General features: G+C 41.5%; 2 protein-coding genes across 2 annotated transcripts in view; both read left to right on the top strand.

Moving 5' to 3' along the window:
- MYZAP (myocardial zonula adherens protein) overlaps positions 1-2174 on the top strand; it is a 66327-nt gene extending 64153 nt beyond the window's left edge. Inside the window, exon 13 of the mRNA XM_067555931.1 lies at positions 2111-2174. Coding sequence (XP_067412032.1) covers positions 2111-2138 — 28 coding nt within the window. The 3' untranslated portion in view covers positions 2139-2174. The remainder of the gene's footprint in view (positions 1-2110) is intronic.
- Positions 2175-3552: 1378 nt separating this feature from the next.
- Positions 3553-10071, top strand: POLR2M (RNA polymerase II subunit M). Its single transcript, XM_067555933.1, has 4 exons — positions 3553-3724; positions 6048-6764; positions 8050-8272; positions 9420-10071. The coding sequence occupies exons 1-4, from the start codon at positions 3627-3629 to the stop codon at positions 9558-9560; spliced, it is 1179 nt and encodes a 392-aa protein (XP_067412034.1). The 5' UTR covers positions 3553-3626; the 3' UTR covers positions 9561-10071.
- The last annotated feature ends 2014 nt before the right edge of the window (positions 10072-12085 follow it).

Here is a 12085-nt window from a genome sequence, read left to right on the forward strand (position 1 = left end):
CTCAATCCCTCTGGGATTGGCCCTCAGTTCATCCTGTTCATAAAACAACTGTTTTAACAATCTCTGAGAAATGTGTCTCTTTACTATTACTTGGACCAAGTGGACTCTATTGGGATAAACTTTAAAAGACCCAAATCTGCCACCTGGGAACCACCATTCAGCTAATGGCTTTAATATTATTATTACTAGATGGAGTGGGTTTAGTAAAGCTCATGGCACTCATATCAACCAGTTGAAAAAAAACAAAATAAGCAAACCAACAGTCAAGTTCTATTTTACCTTGTGTATTTGGCGCACAGATATTTTAAAACAAGTTTGACATAAAAGGGACACTGTTTTATATTCTTTGTTTATGTTTTGCATTTCTCTGTTGGACAATGAAAGTCAATGGAGTCAGTTTCATTTTTTTAGTGCTGCAAGGTTTAGTTCTCATTGTGAAGAGGAACAGTTATTTACTTCAAATCATCTGTTCTCAATTGGGAATTTTTAAGAAGGATAGAAATGTATCCCTTGTCATTAAATTTTATAAAAAGTAGTATTTTCAAAATGTAAATTTTTAGCCAAATTAGAAATAGTCAGTAGAAAATGTCAACTTGCTAAAATCCCATAATCTCCACTTTTACTAAGCAATCCCTGACAATTAAAAATCTTGAGTCCTATTAAGACTCAAGTCCTATGGTCAGCTAAAGATGTCCATTGAAACAAATGGAAATGGCTAGATTTTCACCAGTGAAAATGCAAAAAATCCATTTTAATAAAAAGAATCTAGATCTCACTACTTTTTCAGTAAACTCTGACTGTTGAACACAAGACACAAGTATTTGCTTCTGTTCTCTACTATTTTTTTCATCCATCTTACTATAAAATGTGTTTCTTGAAATGAACATAATGACCACTTTCAAGAATGCAGACTTTGTGACACAGGGATCCATCGTGAGTTGAACTGGGATGGGCTCAGGGCCTTTTGCCTCAGTTGAGTCGCTTGATTTATTTTGTCCAGAAGTCAGCAACCTGTGGTTCGCAAGCCACAGATCTTTTCAAACATCTGCACTGCTCAGCTTGAAATAGGAAACTGGCGCCACCCTACCATCCCCATTCAATTCCCTTCCTCCTCAATATTTAACCCACCCTCTCTTCCCTGTTCCTGCTGTTAAGTCCCTCTCCTTATATTAGTGAGTGTGTTTCTCCTCTTGCTTGTTGTCTTGTGTTAATATTTTGGCGGGATCTTGATGTATTTGAAACTTGCCATTTTGAGTCTTATTCTGGTTTCTGCTCTCTGACACCAGTCTTTTTACACAGCTTGCCCCATTGCACAATAATTGAGTTGAATAGACAATATTATATAAATATTGCTTTGGGGGTGGTAGAAAGCTAATTTATATTATTCTTGTTTGTTTATTTAAAGTATTACTAGAAAGTTTTAACAATGACTTGCTTTAGAAATGAGGAAATTTTCTATTGGTCCGGTAGGGGCCTGCTTTCTAACCATTGAAGCACCAAGGTTAGGGGAATGAAAGGAACAACTTTTCCACTTTGATACACTCAGCTAAGAGTGCTGAGCACAGAGTATATAGAGGCTGTCCTTTCCCTTCCTTTTGCTTTTTCAGCTATTGCCAGGGACTAATTTGTGGGGAGAACTTGGTCAAAGTCCGCACAATTGCTCAGAGCCCCCTGAAGTAAATTTTGATGGCCGGTAAAAAGCCAATAGCGCCCCCTAAAAAGTGGAGAACTGAGGAAAACAGGATCATAAAAGAAGGGAGAAAGAAGGAAAAAAATAATCAGAATATGGACGGTCTACAGAGAACTTGACTCTTACCTTCCTTGGACTTTAGAGACAGAGAAAATTCTCCAGGGAAGAGTAACCTGGAGAATCAGCCCAAATAATCAAAACCATCTGATGCTACCTGCTACAATGTTGGCAATTGAAGAACCATTCCCACTCACTTGATGGACCCATCTCCTACAGTGAGAGTGCCTCTAAGCACCTTGACATCTGCCAGTGACACTTGAATACTCTTTATTCATTTATTTTGTTTGATTTTCCTTTCTTCAGTTAGTTTTTGACTCTGGTTGGTTGGTTTCTTTCTTGATTTCTTCTTATATTTTACAGAAGGCTGCTGTTCTCGTGGCAGAGATAGGAATCTTCCCTACAAGACTACACAAGCAATGGAGCTGCTGCATAGCCACCTCTGCAAGCCTGATGCTAGAGTAGCCCCTGACAATCCTCAACTCCAGTTTTGTTGTGGACAATGATTGGTGGATCCATTGGTCCCACCCCAGCCTCACCCTTCACCAGGAACAGGGTATCCTATCTCATCCTTACTCCTCACCTGTCCTGTCATACCACCCCAAAACCAATCATGCAGGAAGAGTTAGGGAGCTGGGCCCTGTGGTCTGAACCTGAGCAACCACGCCACTCCTGCCTTCTGAGCAGTGGAAACAACCTGAGTCTACTAGGTCTTTGTTCCTGCAGTCGTGGAAGAGTGAGTAGGATTTGTCCCTAATGAATTAAAACAGGGAATGAATATCTAACCATGAGCTGGCTGTGTTGAAAAATGAGACCGCAGGAGCTCAGGGGAGAAAATATTGCAGACCCTGAGCTGGGACCATCAGTGGTTTGAACAGGCAGAGCACAATTGGGTGGGTGACTGTGGATTGTGTTCACAACTTGCTTTGCTTCCAGCATCACCAGTGACCAAATTTATTTCGTGCCCCACAATCTTTTATCGATGGGAGAGAAAAACAGTACATTTGCGTTATAACGTATGACCCTTTACAAGGTTATGTGGAAGAAGATTGTGAAGTTGTGTGCAAAATAGGAGTGCAGATAGCAGGGGCGTGGGCCATTAGGCCCCTAAGTAGCTGTATGTGGGGATAAGAGGGACATGGGGGGAGAAGGGGCGTGAGGTTTGTTCATGGGTTGGTGTATTTGTGTGTATGGGATGCAGTGGTCTTGTAAAGGGGGATGTGATCAGGAGGGTGCTGCCACGCTGCGGCTATCCACAGACCATTTTTGTGGGTTGTGGATGGATGCAGACTCTAATTTTATCCTAGAGCCGTGCAAATCTGCAGCTAGCTGCAGAGCATTTTTGCAGATCGGATGCAGCTCCTAATTGTCTATCCGTGCAGGGCTGTAGGAAGCACAGCGCGTGGGGAAGGAGGCTGGTGGGGAAGGTTTAGTGGCGGCAGGAGCCTGGGGCTTGTTGCAGAGCAGGGTGGCAGGGAGAGGGGTGGGCTGGTCGCGCTGGGGGAGGTGGGTGGCGGTAAGGGGCAGAGGAGCGGGATTAGTTGTGCGTCTGTGGGAGGGTGTGGAAGGAGGAGGGGTGGCGGGAGCTGGGTGCGCTGCTCCCAGAGAGGGGTGGGGGGCAGTAGTGACAGGTGGGGCGATGGGGGTGAAGGGAAGGGCGGGCAGGCGGCGGGCGCTACCTCAGCGCGCACACCCGCCGCTCTCCAAGCCCTGACCTCGCCGCCGTGCGCTGCGCACCCGGCCCCGCCCTTCCGGGAACATGGCAGCCGCCAGTGGGCAGCGGAAGCCGCTGGCGGAGCCGGCGCCGGGGAGTTCTCGCCGGCCCGCATGTGGGACGTGACGTGCCCCTTCCCGGACGGCCCGCCCGCCCGCCCGCAGCATGGCAGCGGCGCCCGGCGAAGGCGCGGAGCTGCGGGGCCGAAGCCTGCGAGAGCTGCGGGAGATGCTGAGGCGCCAGGAGAGGCTGCTGGGCGCTAGGTGAGCGCGAGACCCTGGCATAGCGACACCCCCCCTGCGGCCCCCGCCGCGGGACTGGGCTGAGCCTGTCCCTCCCCGCCCAGGGGCCGCGCGGCAGAGGGGGGTGACCTCCGTCACTGCTTCCCGCCTCCCCCCACAGAGCTACCTCATACCCCGGCTTCCAGCCCCCGTGCAGAGACACCCCCCCCCCTCCCCACGACCAACACAGCTCTGATCCTCCCCCCCCGTCTGTGCCCACACTCGCAGCTGCTGCCCCCAGAGCTACCTGTGCCACCTCTCCAACACAACACACACACACACACACACACACACAGCTGCCACCACCTCCAACACACACATCACCCAGGGAAGCCTGATCCTGCCAGAGACCTGTCCCCCCCACTCTCCGCTGTCACTTTGGACGGTGGATGCCACAGTGACAGGAGCCTAATCCCTGTAGGGGGATAATGAGCAGGTCACAGCTTGGACGGGGGGGGCAAAAAGGGCCTAGCAAACATAAAGAGGGCCCACTATTGAGGGTGCCCCCTCACAGCAGGGGTTGTGCCAAGCAGAGAATGGAGTGATGGGGGCAGGAGGGGTTGGGAATTAAAGGGATACAGGATCAGACAAACCTAGAGTTCGGTGTCAGAAGGGACGACCAGATCTATATCACAGGCCATCAACAACACCCGCACACTAAACCCAGTGACCAAAATGAAACCAAACTATTACAGCCCACAGGAGACTAGACTGTTAGGTGCCACAGGCAGGGAATAGGAGGGACCAAGGTGCATCAAAGCTGCTGCAGTGGCAGATAAATGATTGTTAGGTAGACCCAGATAGTCTTTGCAAGTAACCTGCACCCATCTGCTGCAAAGGAAGGTGAAAAAATTGGGGGAAAATTCCTTCCTGACCCAACATGTGGTGATCAATTAGGTCCTGATCCTGCAAACAAGACCATTAAAGAACTATAAATAAGTGATGCTTTTCCCTTTAGCAGAACCTGATCTCACAAGCACTTAAGCATTAGTGACTCTATTCATGTGAACACTTCCATGGGCTTCAATAGGCTCTTCACATGAGTGAAACTGCCCCCCACATGTTTACATGTGTGCAAGGTCAGAAGGCCAAAGTGGGGAGGGGAACACTATTTGGGGGGGGGGGGGTGATGGCTACATTTTGGGCTGTTTTCATTGTAAAAGAGGGGTGTCTTGTTTCACATCGAGATATCTCCACTACAGTTTTACATCAAACTAGCTAAGACACAAGTAGCTAGTTAAGGTAAACCCCAATTATTGGGCTGTGATTGACCACAACTATACTGAGGTTAAAACACCAGTGCCTGGTCCTCTCTAAAATTTACAGTGAGATAGGTAATTTAGCATAAAAACACACCTTCCTCTCCTCTCCCAGTGAGGACAGCCTAAAGAGTGGGGAAAGGAAGAACTAGAATATGCACAAATCCTGCACAAATATGCAATTTTAGCCCAATTCACTAAGGCCAGGTCCATGCTAAAATCTTGCTGGTGTTGGTGAAAGGCATTTTTTTGTGAAACATTTCTATACCAGCAAAATCCCTTGTGAAGATGCAGTTATATTGGCAGAGAAGTGCTTTTGCATGTATAGCTTATTTTGCCGGTATAAGCTGTGTATACACTAGGAGGGTTTGCTGGTACAACCAGCAAATCTTTTCTAGTATAGATTATGCCTAAGAGATGTACTTACTGCTACTTCCCTTGTTTTGTCCATAAAATCTGTTAGTACAACTTCCCTAGACACAATTTACTGGTTGTGAATACTAGTCATTTGTGTCAAAATCACATCAGTTTCTAAGTTGGATATCTCGTACATGTGTTTCTGTTATTAATTTGCTACAGATAGCTTTGGTAGCATAACAGAGTTGTGAAGACTATTCTGAGTAAGGCTGTCAAGATCACAATTAAAGATTTACATATGTTCGCAGTTCTAAAGTCAATTGATAAATATCTTCAGTAATCATTGTACAGTTCACTTCAGTCTTGTATTTTCCCCTCCCAGTTCTGTGATCTTTTAAATGAAATCACTATAAAATATTTGCCATTATTTCAGCTCAGAATAATCCTCACTGGTTTGGCAAAATTATTACTTTTTTTTTCTAGTATAGTCATGAATTTGTAAAACTACAGGTGTCACGCATTTATGCAAGCTTTAGAATTCTGATGTTTTCAGAATACTTTGTGTCATGGAACCAGCAATGTTTTAATATTTTCATGAAACTATTAACTTTAGCTATCTGATATTACATGCATGAATATTGGAAATAAGACTGAGGCTTGTTATGTAACTATTTTTTTCTTATTTTTAGGACATTTATTTATAGACTTCCAGATAAGGGTAAAAAGATCTCTGATTTTGTTGAAAAGCTGAAGCTTGTCATTGCGCAACAGGAAGAATTAAGGAGGAAAACTGAACTGTTGTCTGTTGTTAGACTAGAGTTTCAGGAAAAACAAGAGGAGATTAATACAAACAAGGAAAGAGTTGCTCTAAGTGAGGACAAATCAACAAATAAAGTTTTCTCATCTATTTATGAAAACTCTGCTACTAATGTAAACAAAACTTCTAAAACTGTTTTGCAAGATCAGGATGCAGAATGTACCAAGAAAAGACACACACACACAGCTTCTGCAAGTGCAAAGGGTTATAGAAAACCCAATCAAATAGAGAGTATGATAGAACAGCATCCAAAAACTCACGAAAATGAATCCAATTTACATTCATCCACAATCAACCTGTTGAAAATTGATCAGCAGACACTTAAATATAGTTCTCTGGGTGAAACAGAAAGTGTAGTGGATGCTTCAGGGAACAGTGGTGACATGCTGATTGATGCCTTTGAAAGAGTTACAGTTGGAGATGGAAATAACAATGAAAGAAAATCAAAAAAAGAACAGAACATTGCTACATTTAAGGATAATCCCTTTGGAAGCCTTCCCTCCATGGCACCAAAAAAGCCACATTATATTGAAGTTCTAGAATCAAGAGCTCAGAACCCAAGAGCTAAAAATAAATTTAAAACCAATGTGTAAGTATTGTGAAATATAGAAGCTTCTCATAAGTTGGAGGACTAACTTCTGTCTATATAAAATTGGTGACTGTAAATTATTTTTGCTTTGATTTGTTGTGACAGAATTAGATGATCAAAAGCATGGTGGCGTTGAGTGGCATGCTAGGTTAATGTGATAGTCCACCACCTCCGGGTACTGGGTCTAAAATCCTGATTAAGTTATCATCAAAAAAATGTGTTGCTCCTGATTCCATAAGTAATAAATAATCATAATCAATCCTTATAGGTTTTTTGGTCCACACTACAAAACTATTATTTAATTGGCAAATATTCCTTTAGGATTACACTTGAATTGTAATAGCATGTGGCTTTTCAGGATCACTCTGAATTTTAATTTCTGTATTGGCAAAATTGTCTGGAAACTTCAGCAGTGACTGCCTGAAGTCTCCCTGACTCCCAGCCATTGCTATTTTATGGACACAAAATAAGTGGAAATGCTTTGTTTTCTTTATCAGTAGTAACTTCTGGCAAAGATTTTTTTTTCTCCAGAAAGGATATTTGCTACAGTTCGTGATATGTAGAGTTTTGCATGTTTACTAGGTGCTATACTGGAAACAATTGATACTCATGATGGAGCATCATCAAAGTGCCTTCTTGTAATTGAAAAGATGGCCTTATTATAACTGCAAATCACAGAAAATATATTGAAAGTATTATAAGATTACAGGCTCTACTAATTCATTTTTCCATTGACTAAATATTTACAGAGGAAGGCAGGAAATATTGACTCAGGTGTCTGTGTAGTATGTGACCAGAACTGCTCTTTTATGCTTAGTGAGTAGAGAGAGACTGTACTTAAGTAGGGCATGATACTTCAGAAAATGTGTGTCCTCAACCCCCAAAAATTAATAGATGTAGGTAATGTGCAGTAGATTGAGAGAAGCAGCATATTCTAATGGACTCATTGCTGAGCTGGGAATTCCTTCATTCTAAATTCTTGTTAAAGTAGTGACTTACTGTGTGGCATCGGGGAAGTTACTTAACCTGTCCATGAGTTGTCTTCATTGGTAAAGTTTCCTTCCTTGTAGAAGTGTTGTGTTGTGAAAATTAATTACCTTTTTACATGAAGAAGCACTATGAAAGTGCTGTTTATTGTTCACTTACGAGGTACATTATAATATGACCTAATTTATACTGTCTCTTACTTAGCCTTTCTGTATCAGAAATGACTATAGAATTTAAAACTGTGTATTAAACTCACATTGGAAATATGGGTTGCAACTTCACATTTGATTCCTTTTAGATTACCATCTGAGTGGAGTGGGTCGTCTCATGATTCCTCACCTAGTCATTCACCTAGGAGACATGGATCTTCAATTTCTGAAGAAGAAAGACGTCGTAGAGATAAGAAACATCTGGATGACATCACAGCAGCTCGGCTGCCACCACTTCATCATGCACCTACCCAATTGTTATCCATAGAAGAATCAATAGCAATTCAGATACAGCAAAAAGAAATTTATGAGGTATGAATCAGTGTTACTATTTGGTCTGGAAAATGTAATTATATTGCTGGGACCATTCTTGAAAGCCACAGTATAGACCTTTCACATATTAGTCAGTTGAGATTTCCAGACTCTTTATGAGGTCAGATTAATTTTTTCTATTTGATTCTATCAGTAATGTTTTCAAATTTATTCTTTAGAGCTGTTTATCAAGCAGTGAATAAAATTTAGCATTATTCTTTGCATGTAATAATAATAAATTCATTCTAGTGTCACTTGTCACCTCTGTGCTTTGAACTCCAAAGGTATACTCTGTTAATAAGCATACTAGTCACTAGCATATGTTGGATACCAGATTTATGCTAATGAAGGCAAAAGAAGTATCCACTGTTATATATGTGAAATGTGTGCAAGTAACTACAGTTGATTTTCTTCACACTGTGACTGGCAATAACCAAGTTATTTGTAGTCACTGGAGATTAAGGAAGTTTTATTTTGAACAGAGATTTCCTGTGGCACTGGATTTTAGCATTGAATTCCATCTGGTGGTAGACTGGTAATGTTTAAAACTGGACAACTAGTAAAAACTTGTAGGTGTTGGGTTATTTAATTTCAGTATGATGCTGCTAAATATTTTACAAGCATTTGCTAATTAATAATCTCAGCGTTCCTGAGGGTTAGGTAAATGTTATTCCCCCATTTTACAGAGGGGGAAACTGGATTTGGAGAAATTAAAGGAGTTGCCAAAGGCCACAGTCTTTGCCTGAGCTGGGTTTGGAACACAGGAGTTCAGTTTCTCAGTCATGTAATGACTCTGGTAGGCCACATCTCTACATAGGCCTGATCTTGCTCAGTGAAGCTTATGGCCACACTCCCATTGGAGTGGAAGCAAGTCCTATGGAGAAGCTGCTGCTCAAGTAATAAAATGAAATCATTTCTAAATCAAAATATTAGTTTGTTTTTGTTTTTTTTTTGGTTAAAGGTAAGGAAATGTGTACTCTTTCTAGCAGATATCAGGAATTGCCGGGATGAGACTGTTAATATGAACATGCAAGTTACTCTGATATTGTGATGTTTCTATTTTCAGCTAGTAGATTTTTGACAGCCAGGATGAATAACAAATTGTAGTTTAACCTGTGTTTTTCTCTCCTCTGTGTGTTTGTTTTAGGAAACACAAGCCAAACTTACCGCACAAAAACTAGCAGAAACATTGAATATTAAAATGGTCAGGTATGAACCTGAGGGGGAAACCTCAATGGAATACAGAGAAGTGAGGGATGAGGAAGACTACCATTCATTGGAAGACTGAGTTCTAAAAGGAAAATATCTGACAATGGACAGTGTAATTGATCTCTTGTGTGCTATCCTTTTAAAAACTCGATAACGAGGATTCTTGGCCGTGTAGATTGCTGCCTCTTTGCTAGAGGAAATGTGGCTCTGCAGCTCTGGGAAGGGATTAGTAGTTTGAGTACAAATGATAGAGTTGTTTGGCAGAGAGGAGTGCTCAGCACCTCTGAAAATTGCCCGTTGGCTTCATATAACTCAGCTAAGGTAGCTGTTCAACTTCCTGTAGTAAACGATGACAGACTGTCTAGAAAAAGATGGTTGTAATTGGAGGAAAAATTAATGTAAAAGGAATAACATATTTTTCCACCCTTAAACCTATTGTGAATAGACAAGAATTCTGAGTTATAAAATAACTCAAATCCTCTTCAGGCTGTAAGGGACATTATCTCTCCAGTTTTGGTGATCTTTGTTAAGGAAATCTGTTTTGTTTTTTCATACTGTTTTTGTACATTGATTAAAATTTTGGAATACTACTGTCTGCTGAAATTAATAGAACGGATCCTTCTTCTAGTTTTGTTGGAGGAAATAAAGTCCTGAGTATTTTTTTCAGTAATGCAAATTAGCCAACCATTGAAGCTCAAAAATCTCTCAAAACAGTAGCATTTTCTTTGTTTCAACTGAAGTTTGAAGGTGAAGAGCACCAGTGAAAAGCTTTACTTAATCACAAAGAAATACAGCTCAGATAAAAATAATAGAAAATTATTTATTTTCCTTGCCAAGATCTTGGTTCTGAGATTCCTCTGCAGCATAAGGAATGCAGCTCCCTGCTGCTCACTTAGTTATTAGCGATAGCATTAGCTGTTGTAGGAGAACTCAAGCCATGGCAGGTAAAAAGACTTTCTTTTGTCCACTGGCATTAAATCTACTGTAGTGTAGTCTGGTTTGAATGACTGACATCCAGAAATTTAAGGGCTTTTCATAAGAAGTGCCATGCCTGTAAAAGTATGCTCACACCTAAAAAACACACTTGTGTGCAAATCGTACCTAACTACCTCTCTTGTGTACAGATGCATGTTTCTGAAGCCTCAAGCACTGTGTCCTTCAAATATGTGACCCTAAACATCAGATTCCTTTCTAACTTCCAAACATCAGTAACAAGCTAAATCATAGCTAGCAAGTTTATTGTACAAAGGATAATTCTGAAATTGTGTTGCTGTATTAGGGAACTGGAGGATGCCACTTGAAAAAGGAGAAAAGGGCCTTGGCTTGCAGGATATAGTGAGAATATTTGTTTTGTACATTCTGGAATAATGAAGTATCTGATTAGATCCAAGACTGCCCCTGATCTTTCAGCATTTTGACTTCTATTATGCATGCTTTTTCAGTTTAATTCTGTTTTGTAACAGTTAAACTTTCATACAAAAAATAACCCAGTTGAACTGGTTAGGAAAACGTTATATGTTAAATCTTCGTGATTTTAAGATTATATTAGAATGCAAATTTACTGGAAATTGGTTACATTTGTTTACAAGGATGGGAATCCTGCAAGATTTTCTGATATAATTGAATAAACTAACTTTCCTGCATATTAAAAGATTGAATAGCAGACACTGATCCTCAGTGCCACATATTTAAAGGGATGGAACTTTGTAAGCATATATTTAATTTGTGGCCCTGTAGGTTTTAAGAGCAAGCTTTCCAGAAGAGTTTGGATTGTGCTCCTGTTTAATTATGGAAGTTTAATTATGGATTATGGAATCTTATACCTACTTATGCAATAGTTTCTGATGACTCTTGCAACCATACCACTTCAAACTGTGATCTTGTTTGCTTTCCTAAGCTCAGTTCTTGTGGGGGGGAATCTCCCAAGGACAAAGCCAGGTGGTGTAGGAAGTGCTGGTGGTCATAAGTGGCACTCAATCATTCGTGAATCAATGTCTGACTGTGATATTAAGGGGTACTGTTGAAGTTTTCATCGTTTAGATGGGATAGCCCATGGAATTGACCATTTAATATCTGATTTTTCAGAAACATTAAGATCTTGCAACCTCAGTTGAAGTCAATGGCACTGGCAGGTGTTCAACGCCACCAAATAATCCAGGTGTTAGTCAATAAAGATCTCAGGTTTCTCTTAAGAGTAAGGGTGCTAGCTAACAGCTCTGGTGATTAGATTTTGCATATCTAAAGCTCCTCTTCAGTTTCAGTTGGATACAGTATTTGTCACTTCAGGATCTCAGCTTAAATACTGTTGCTGCACCCTATTAAGTAGATGCACAGCAGAAAGGTTTCCGTTTCAGTATCCTCCTCATTCCCACCACCCCTCTCTGACTCTGCCAGTTGTGCAGCTCTCAGAAGGTTCACCTTCCCCCTCCGTTGGGCAACACAATCTAGCTGTCTGGAAGGGGGAGCTGCTACAAGCACCATGGAGCCACTCCTGGCCCAGTGACTCCCCCTGTACCTTCATGGCATTTGTCAAACTTTTTTTTTTTTTTTTTTTGGGGGGGTGTAACCATGTCCATCTGCCACAAAAAGCTCTGGTCACATCTT

This window comes from Emydura macquarii, unplaced genomic scaffold (genome assembly GCF_026122565.2).
Source record: "Emydura macquarii macquarii isolate MOO-44397 ecotype Brisbane River unplaced genomic scaffold, CSIRO-AGI_Emac_v2 contig_1644, whole genome shotgun sequence".
Taxonomy (NCBI): Eukaryota; Metazoa; Chordata; order Testudines; family Chelidae; genus Emydura; species Emydura macquarii.

Excerpts from the sequence above, each read along its gene's own strand:
- POLR2M (XM_067555933.1), top strand. The coding sequence starts at position 3,627 with ATGGCAGCGGCGCCCGGCGAAGGCGCGGAGCTGCGGGGCCGAAGCCTG. Across the intron at positions 3,725-6,047 it reads GAGAGGCTGCTGGGCGCTAG|GACATTTATTTATAGACTTC; the intron begins GTGAGCGCGAGA and ends TCTTATTTTTAG. Across the intron at positions 6,765-8,049 it reads AATAAATTTAAAACCAATGT|ATTACCATCTGAGTGGAGTG; the intron begins GTAAGTATTGTG and ends GATTCCTTTTAG.